At 46.8% G+C, this 9932-nt stretch overlaps 1 protein-coding gene across 3 annotated transcripts in view; it reads right to left on the bottom strand.

The window, feature by feature from the left end:
- Positions 1-245: 245 nt before the first annotated feature.
- Positions 246-9932, bottom strand: part of LOC122542069 — a 10699-nt gene continuing 1012 nt past the window's right edge. The window contains exons 1-6 of one of the 3 annotated variants that reach the window (XM_043679382.1): positions 9740-9828; positions 5692-5733; positions 5392-5468; positions 4400-4550; positions 3784-3930; positions 247-951 (exon numbers count right to left, since the gene is read on the bottom strand). In XM_043679382.1, the coding sequence (XP_043535317.1) occupies positions 752-951; positions 3784-3930; positions 4400-4550; positions 5392-5468; positions 5692-5733; positions 9740-9752 (630 nt within the window). In that variant the 5' untranslated portion in view covers positions 9753-9828 and the 3' untranslated portion in view covers positions 247-751. Of the gene's footprint in view, positions 952-3783; positions 3931-4399; positions 4551-5391; positions 5469-5691; positions 5734-9739; positions 9829-9932 lie in introns of those variants that run through there. The other 2 variants (XM_043679380.1, XM_043679381.1) reach the window with 2 other exon arrangements.

The following is a 9932-nucleotide window of genomic DNA, read 5'->3' on the forward strand; positions in this document are numbered from 1 at the left end:
AGAGAGAGTCAAACAGAGACAGAGAGAGAGAGTCAGACAGAGCCACACAGACAGAGATAGACAGACAGACAGCGAGAGAGACAAACAGACAGCGAGAGAGAGTCAGACAGAGACAGAGAGCGAGAGGGAGAGTCAGACAGAGAGACACACAGACAGAGAGACAGACAGATAGCGAGACACAGAGAGACAGACAGAGACACACAGACAGAGACACAAAGGCAGAGATAGACAGAGAGAGAGAGACAGAGAGGGAGAGACTGAGAGAGAGAGAGACAGAGGCAGAAAACTCGGGCACAGATAAAAATACAAAGAGAGAAAGGTGAGAAAGACTGACAAACAATTCAAGAGTCAGAGAGGGAGAGAGGGATATGCTGATTGGTCACTGAGTGACTCAGACACTCTGGGACTAAGATCACTCTGGGTTCCCTCCCAGTGCTATCCCTCTCCAGATTCATGGACAGGTGTCAGTGAGTGATATCCTGGATTTTGAACACAAGCCTCACTGTCTCAAATGAAAGGAAAGGTTTAACCATTCCTTGCCATCTCTTTAATTTCATAAATTAATTTCTAAATTTTTGAATCTTAAAATTTTGAACAGCTTAGAGTGGTCCAGTGATGGATTTCATTTTTTTCACAACACATGATGTTTTAATACAAATTCTGCTGTTAAATGTCCATTTAATCGAAGTTAAGAAGTTACTATTTTATGCTGAGTAATTCTGATATAAAAATCTATATTTTAAGCTATAGCTTAAGCCATTGTTTGAAGGAACTCATTATCACTCCTCTGAAACATTGCGATTCCACCTTTGTTATTTAGTTCTGTCGCTCTCTGACCTTTCCCCACTTTCTGAGCTCTCTTGGTCCTTGTTGTTTCTCTGAGTTCCAAGCAAGTTCTCAGATTCTCTGTCCCATTCTCATCCAGTTCCTCCACATCCACTTCCAGGATATCTGTGAACAGCAGCATTAGGTCAGGAAAGAGGGACAGACACAACAACCAAACTGAAACGCAGTTGAGGGATAGTGAGAGAAGAATAATATTTCTGACCATTTCCTCTGTTTAGAATGTTCCTGCTATTCCTACACAGTTCCTCACATCCCAAGATAAAATCTGTCCCCACAATCAAGCAAAAGATACTTTCCAATCACCCTGTTCAGGATGTCATTAAACAGCCCTGGAGCAGGTGGGACTTGAATCCAGTCCTCCTGATCCAGAGGCTGTGACACTGCAGCACAATAACCCTAGAATCCAAGGGTAAGCTTGAGGGTGGTTGCGAATTGAGAACTCACTGCCTGGTTCATACCTTATTTTGGTGGTAACGGTTGAGTGGGGGATATGCAGGGCCATGAGGTTGCAGATTGTGCTGGAGTACAGTTCTGCTGGTGTTGATGGCCCACAGTACCTCATCGATGTCCAGTCTTGAGCTGCCAGATCTGTTCAAAGCCTGTCCCATTTAGCACGGTGATAGTGCCACACAACATGATGGACGGTATTCTCAATATGAAGGCAGACTTTCGTCTCCACAAGGACCGTGCGGTGATCACTCTCACCAACACGGTCATGGACAGATGGATCTGCAGATTGGCATGGATGAGGTCAGGTATGGTTTTCCCTCTTGTTGGTTCCTTTATCACCCACTCCAGACCAGGTCTCACAGCCATGTCCTTAGAATCTGACCAGCTCAATCAGCTGCCCTGCTTCTGAGCCAGTCTTGGAGGTGGACATTGAAATCCCTCACCCAAGGTGAATTTGTGGCCTTGCCACCCTCAGTGCTTCCTGCAAGTGTTCTTCAACATGGAGGAGCACAGAGCATCAGCAGGAGGTTTCCTTGCCCATGTTTGACCTGAGGCCCAGGGCAGCTCCCTCCTGAGTGTATCCCATGGTGCCTCCAGCTCTGCTGGGTCTGTCCTGCTGATGGGACAGGATATATCCTGGGATGGTGATGGTGGGATCTGGGACAGTCATACTCACAGAATTATACCTTAAAGGCTGTTGCTTGACTAGTCAGTGAGACAGTTCTCCCAGGTTTGGCACTACCTCACAGATGTTAGTGGAGAGGACTTTGCAGGGTAGGCTGGGCTGTTTCTGCTCGTGTTGTTTCTGATGCCTCAGTTGATGCCAGGTTGTCTGTCTGGGTTTTTCTTTTATTTAGACTTTGTAATGGACGATATTAACAGTAGTGCTTGCTCGGCATTTCAGAGGCAATTAAAACTCACGGATAGCTCAGTGGTTAACACTACTGCCTCACAACGCCAGGGTCCCAGATTCGATTCCAGTCTCAGGCAACTGTCTGTGTGGAGTTTGCACATTCTCCCTGTGTCTGCGATGGTTTCCTCTGGGTGCTCCGATTTCCTCCCACAATCCAAAGATGTACAGGTCAAGTGAATTGGTCATGTTAAATTGCCTATAGTGTCAAGTGCATGAGTCAGGGGTAAATATAGGGTAGAGGAATGGGTCTGGGTGAGTTATTCTTCAGAGGGGGTTGGTGTGGACTTTTTGGGCTGAAGGGCCTGTTTCCACACTGTAGGGAATCTAATCATCTACATCGGTTTGAGTCTGGCGTTAGACCAGGTAAGGTCTCCGATTGTCAATGACATTAATGAATCTATTATGGTACCAGCTGATGGTAAGACTGAGTAAGTCAAACCTCAGAGTGAAATCTGGCTTAATAGAGCTTATTTTTATTTTTGCTATTTGTTCACTGTGGAAGTCAGTCACTGAACATATTCACAAGAGACTATCAATGTACTTTTAACAAAAGAAAAAAGAAATGTTTATTACACAAAACAAAAACACAAGCTATATTACACTATACAAGAATGATTTGAAATGGTCTTATTACAAATATCAGAAAGAAAAATTCAGTCTGTTTACCACAACAATAACCTCAATATAAATACTCAAACCTCAGTAAAGCATCATCTGTCTTTACTCACTCAGCTGCCTTGATGATATTGGATTCTATTCAGCAAATGTTTGTCCTCACCTGATGCTTCTTCTTTACTCAATGTTTCATCCTGAGACCTTAAACAAGCTGATAACTCAACTGACTTAGTACTTCAGAGGAATTCCTTACTCTCATGTCGTTACCTGCTTTGTAGGATCTCTTCCACTCTGACACCTCCCAAGCCTAAGTTACTGAAGGCTGTGCCCCCCATACCCATCCCCCCCCTGCAGCCCTGACTATTTGGACTTCTAATAACAACACCTCTGCTTTTAAAGGACCTCTTCTCTCTGAATGAACCTGTTTCTGGGAGACCCCCACTCCTGGTAAAACTCAGATCAACAGATAACTGAGCAATTAGCTCTCCAGATAACTTACTCATTTATCTGAAGTCACCGTGATTTCCTGGAAACACTTTTTTAAAAATAAATTTCAAAATAACTTTATGAGCTTTCAGAAAGTCTAAATTTCACAGATCTGAAGCTAAAATGCATTTTTCTTCCCTTTGGAGCCCAAGTTCCCAATAACAACAATGTGTTTTAAACATTCAACACAAACCAAATGGGTTTTTACAAGGTCACTCAACCTGAAATATTAACTCTGATTTCTCTCTCCACAGATGCTGCCAGACCTGTTGAGCTTTTCCAACAACTTCTGTTTTTGCTTTGGTCACCATAGACTCATTTTGTAACTCCTAATTTTATTAATACTCATTTCACCAGCTATACATGGAATTTGGATCCATGTCCCCAGGAACTCTGGATTATATTATTACCATCATCTCCCCTCATTTGTCTCGTCTCTGTGACCCAACTGCACCGTCTTCCTCCTCCTTTACCTTTTCCCAGATCCCACGTTTGTTCCCTGTTGATTTTAGCCACTTCGCAAATGTCTCTGTCAATAAACGAGCCATCCCCATTGTCGAGGGACTCTAACTGCAGATGGGAGATGGCAACTTCCTCCGCTGGAATCTTGCAGGAGAGATCTTCATGAGGAAGGTTTGAGGCAGAGAAAAGGAGAGTGTTAGAGAGATACACAGTCACCAGCAATCCCCACCCCCTTTCTCTCACTCCTTCTGTCTGTTAATCACACAGTCAGCTGCTCAGGACTAACCAAAAACAGCCAGCAATCTGATTTTAAAGCCCTCAGTTCCCTGGTCTCAGTTTTCCAGACAAATCATTCCAGTAGCTATGATTTACAACATGTGCTTCACCCCCTGACTCTCCCCTAATTAAGCCCTTCCTCCTTTACTTCACTTCAGGAAGTAACCTTCCTTCCCCATCAAATCCTACTGCTCGATCCATTTCCCTAACACTCCCAATGAAGCCTAGAAGTAACCAACAGATTTATCTTATATCCTGAGCGATCTGAGATCATTTGGGAATGTGGGGTCCTCTACCTGAACACAGCATTCCACAATCAGGGAAATGCCTGTAGGAGGTTGGGGCAGGTACCTGACAGCAGATTGATGCTGTGCGTTTTGAACAATGAGACCTGCTCCTCGGCTTTCCGGGGCTGCCTGGGCTTCACCTTCGCGTCTGGATTTGCCTGCACCATCAGGATGTCCTGCCGTTTCCGTCTCTGCTTCTGTTTGAGAAGATTCCACTGGGAGAAAAATAAACAATTTATCCCGCACTCCAGAAGCAAATACTCTCAAATCTCACTAACCTCCTACCATACAGGATAAAGATCACTCTGCACTTTCCCCCCTCGAACAGTCCCAGGACAGGGACAGCACAGGGTTAGATACAGAGTAAAGCTCCCTCTACACTGTTCCCATCAAATACTCCCAGCACAGAGACAGCATGGGGTTAGATACAGAATAAAGCTCTCTCTACACCGTTCCCATCAAACACTCCCAGGGACAGGGACAGCATGGGGTTAAATACAGAGTAAAGCTCCCTCTACACTGACCCCCATCAAACACTCCCCAGACAGGGACTGCACGGGGTTAGATACAGAGTAAAGCTCTCTCTACACTGTTCCCATCAAACACTCCCAGGACAGGGACTGCACGGGGTTAGATACAGAGTAAAACACCCTCTACACTGTCCCATCAAACACTCCCAGGACAGAGACAGCACAGGGTTAGATACAGAGTAAAGCTCCCTCTACACTGTCCCATCAAACACTCCCAGGACAGAGACAGCACAGGATTAGATACAGAGTAAAGCTCCCTCTACACTGACCCCCATCAAACACTCCCAGGACAGGAACAGCACAGGGTTAGATACAGAGCAAAGCTCCCTTTACACTGTCCCCATCAAACACCCCCTAGAAAGGGACGAGGTTAGATAGAGTGTAAAGTTCCTTTTGCAATTTTGTACATTGACCTTAATCCCCCATGTACTGCAGCCACCATCTGAAGAGCTGTGGAGCTGGTGAGTAAATATTAAAGGTCTCAGTGAGGGGTAGCTGGGACACTCAGATGCCACCAGGCTCCTACCTGATTGTCAAGTTTCTGACGGCGCAGGCTCTGACCATCTTCATCCATCACACTGCAGGTTGGCACAGAGACACGGGCTGTTATTGGACATGCAGAGACTCCCAGCTAGCTCAGCAAGCAGCTCGAGGGGGTGAGGGGGACACACCCCACTCCACCCCCACCCACTCCACCCTCACACCCCTCCCTCCCTACCTCTTCACCCTCACCCCCACCCCCCCTCCACACCCCCCACCCGCCCCTGCCATTGTCAGTCCCAGCCGGTGCCCCAAGCTCCAGCGAAAAGGGAGGGTGATACGTTACCTCCCTGGGAGTGTTGTGGAATACACGGAAGAATTGTCAATCCTGGGACCCAGAGGGAGAAAGAATACAGTTAGTTAATATGCCATAAATATTCTGTCAATAATTGTTCTGGGTATACAATGAATACTGATGGACAATTAAACAGATCAAGTGAGAGGGTATAAAAATCCTGTGAGTGGAGTATAACATGGGAGTGACAGGAGCAGCAGATACATGGCAACACCAGTCCCTGCAAATTTCCCTCCAAGCCACTTGCCATATGGACTGCAGTGGTTCAAGAAGGCAGCTCATTCCCACCTTCTCAAGGGGGCAACTAGGGACAGGGCAATAAATGCTGGACCAGCCAGGGATACCCACATCCCACAAATGAACAAAGAAAAACACCCACCGCTCATTCAAACTCTTGGCCAGATTGCTACCATTACATTGCTTCCTGTATCGGAGGGTTACCATAGTTACTGCCACATTAGCTTGTACAAAAACCAATGGAAACTAAGAGTATGCCAATAAGAACTTGCATTTAGATGGAACCTACACACAGTAAATGTCCTGAAGCCCTTCCACTGGAGTTTAAATCAACAAGAAAATCTGCCTCTGAGCAATGTTCCAGATGGGGAAGGTGGCTGAAATCTTGATGATGGGTTTTAAGGAGCGTATTACAGGAGTAGAATGGGGAAGAGGGGAGGTGCAGGGGGGGGGGGGGGGGGGGGAGCAGTGGGAAGGTTTTAGGGAGGGAATTCCAGAACCTAAAGCTGAAATTGCTACAGGAAGGATATGCCATGGTGAATAATTAAACTCCAGGCTGGTGAAGGGCCAAAGGCTCAGAGATGGTTCCAGGCTTAGGAACATGGAGGAGTTAGAAACAGAGAGGAGAGAATTGGCTAAGAGCTGATGTTAGTGAGCACGGGAGTGACAGGTGAGGAGGGATGAATTGGTCACAGGATTATAGATAAACTGAAATTTCAGGAGGGTGAAAAATATTGTGTTGGTCAGGACAGTGTGGGAATAGTCAAGTGTGGAGGCATTAATGACAATGGATGAGGGTTATAGCAGTCATTGAGCTGAGGCAGGGTAGAGACATAAGATTTTGCAAATGCAGTCTTCCTGAGAGAGATTGTACACAATTGACAGATTAGCTCACAGTGAAATACAGCAATCGGCATTCAAATTGCCTGGCTCAGTCTCAGGCCATGACCATTAGACAGTAAGACCATAAAACATAGGCGCAGGAACAGACCATTCGGCCCACTGAGTCGATCAAGCATGGCAAAGCCATTTCAAAACCTATTCTCCCACCTTCTCCCTGTAATCCTTGATTCCTTTAACAATCAAGCACCTATCTATCTCTGTCTCAAATACACTCAATGACTTGGCCTCCACAGCCCTCTGCAGTAATGGGTTTAACAGATTAACCACCTTCTGGTTGAAGAAATTCCTCCTCATCTCAGTTCTGAAGGAACATTCCTTCATTCTGAGGCTTTGCCCTCGGGGCTGAGTTTCTCCAACTTGTGGAAAGATCTTCTCCACATCCACTCTATCAAGGAATCTCAGTATTCTGTAAGTTTCAGTCAGAACACTCCCTCATGCTTCTCAACTCCATCCAGTACAAACCCAGAATCCTCAAACATTCCTCATAATACAAGCCCATTATTGTATTCCATCTGCCATGTCCTTGCCCACTCTGGAGGCCTGTCCCAGTCCTTTGCACTACCTGTCCCTCCACCTATCTTTGTGCCATCTGCAAATCCAGCAACAATACCCTCAGTTCCTTTATCCAGATCATCCTGTATGATGTGAATAGTTGTGATCCCAATGCAGACCCCTGTGGAACTTCAATAGTACTGGCTGCCATCCTGAGAAAGATTCATTTTTCACTACTCTCTGCTTTCTGCCAGTCAGTCAATCCTCTATCTATGCCAGGTTTTGTTTTAGATTCCTAAAAGATGAGAGAGATGTTCTTTTTTAAAACATAACTTCAATTATCTCTAAAGATAGAAAAATCTATTGATGGAATGCCAAAGAGCAGTTATTCATTGGGCCAACACAACTGAACATTTACTCTTTGACAGCATTGTTATGGCCAACTGACATACTCAGGGGGGAAAGAAAAGCTTTCTATGAAACTGACAAGTACAAATATTCAGATACTCTGTTGACAGAATGTGCCTTCATAGTATTTGGGTTTTGAAGAGACTGTCATCTTCTCACATTCCAATTATTCTTCTTTATAATTATTGCTCACAGCTCAGGTAGTAATTCAGAGACTATTGCCTTATTGTTTTTGCTCTTTAATTTGGCTCCTAGCTGCTCCAATTCCCTCAGCAGAACATTGTTTCCCTTTCTACCTGTATCACTGGGACCTACATGGACCACAATGACTGGATCTTTCCCCTCCCACTCTGAGTTCCTCTGCAGTCCAGATGAGATAGAGTCGTAGAGTCATACAGTACAAAAACAGATCTTTCAGTGGAAATATCCTGAAGCCAGGCATTAGGCTGTCCATACCCTGGGGACTCTCGATCCTGGCCACAGGGAACCCTGACTGTACTATCCACAATTACAACTACACTTCTCTTTTCTCCTCCCTCGCAAATGGCTACCTGTCCCACGGTGCTATGGTCAGTTTGTTCATCCTCCCTATATCCCCCACTCTCACACACAGGGGGCAAGAATCTCCAACCTGTTAGACATGCTGCAGGACTGAGGCTCCCTCAGCACTGCCTCCTGGATCCCTCTACCTGCCTCACTCAGAGTCACACCCTCCTGTCCCTTCCCACTCACCCAATTTGGGATAGTTAGTCTAAGGGCATGGGACTGCCTCCTAAAACACAGCTTTCCAGGTAATTCTCCCTCTCCCTGATGTGTCTCATGGGCTCTGAGCTGGACTTTCTCAAACTACCTGAGCTGGAGAAGGGCTGGAGTCAGTCGCTGGCTAACAGGCTTAGTTTCAGGGACAAAGACAATGGTTTCAATCTCCCTGATATTTTCATTGGTGGCAATTTGTGACCCTGCAGCAGAGGATGGGGGATACACAGTGAGAGTGATCAGAGGCAGTACCAGCACTAGGGCATTGGTGTGACAGTATGCTCAAGATGAGACAGAAAAAAAGCTGTGCTATTTTCCTATCATTCTTTTAATAAAGAACAGGTGCTGGAGGAGCTCCCTGCACTCAATCATTGTTCTCAGTATGAGGATTGATGGGGTTTAGTTGTGGCTGGTCGATCAGAGCAGCTGCTGTAGACGCAGCAGCCTGTCCAGGGGAGAGGTAGCCAAGATGGACAATCTCTCTCTCTCTCTCTCTCTCTGTCAGGCTGATGGATTGGAGGAGGCAGCTGAAAGCAGATTAGACCTTACAGCAGCTGTCAGCTCTCAGGATCTTAGTCCCAAAGAAAAGCTGCTGCAAATACCAGCGCCGCCGGCCTCAAACTCTCAAAGGCCCTTTCAGTTGTCCTGTTTCACCCTCGCTGATGATTCACTGTAAACACCACTCCGCCAGTAACTAAACAGAAAACGCTAGACTAACTCAGCAAGTCTGGCAGCATCTGTGGTGCCATTAGCGCTGCAGCCTCACAGCTCCAGGGACGCGAGTTCGAGTCCACCCTCAGCCAGCTGCCTGGAGCTGGCACATTGTCCCGTGTCCAGGGATGTACAGGAGAGGTGGGTTAGTCATGGGAAATACAGGGATAGCGTGAATCTGGGTGGGATGCTCTTCCGAGGGTCGGTGAGGACTTGATGGCCCGAATGGCCTGTTCCCAACACTACACGGATTCTGTGAATCCAGGAGATTCTGATCAGACTTGTCCAGAGAGATACCGAACGTACTTTAAATCTTTCTAGAACACATCATACTCTGTGATTTTAAAAGTTCACCATTAGAGACGCTCAGCTCCTGAGAAAAGGGGAGCTATGAGGTTAGGCTGGACTGGGTTAGGGGCACTTTCCCGGGTTGGTGGGTCGCCCCGGTCAGTTAAAGAGCCCCTTCGGGAGTTAGACCCCAGCCCCTCCGGCAGTCTCCCCCCTCCCTCCTTCCTGTCGGCCCCGTTCCTACCCTCGGGCCACATCGACCTTGTCGCCCGGAATCCTCCAGCCCCGGCTCGGGCAGCATGGACAGGCTGAGGGCGGGGAAGGAGCTGCTCAAGGATCTAATCCCCGGAAACGCTGACTCCCCAATCCCAGGGCAATCCGCTTCCCGCGGCTCTCACACCTCCCCTCCCCCCCCCCCCCAAAACCCTAACCCCCCG

The sequence above is a fragment of the Chiloscyllium plagiosum genome, chromosome 39 (genome assembly GCF_004010195.1).
Source record: "Chiloscyllium plagiosum isolate BGI_BamShark_2017 chromosome 39, ASM401019v2, whole genome shotgun sequence".
NCBI lineage: Eukaryota > Metazoa > Chordata > Chondrichthyes > Orectolobiformes > Hemiscylliidae > Chiloscyllium > Chiloscyllium plagiosum.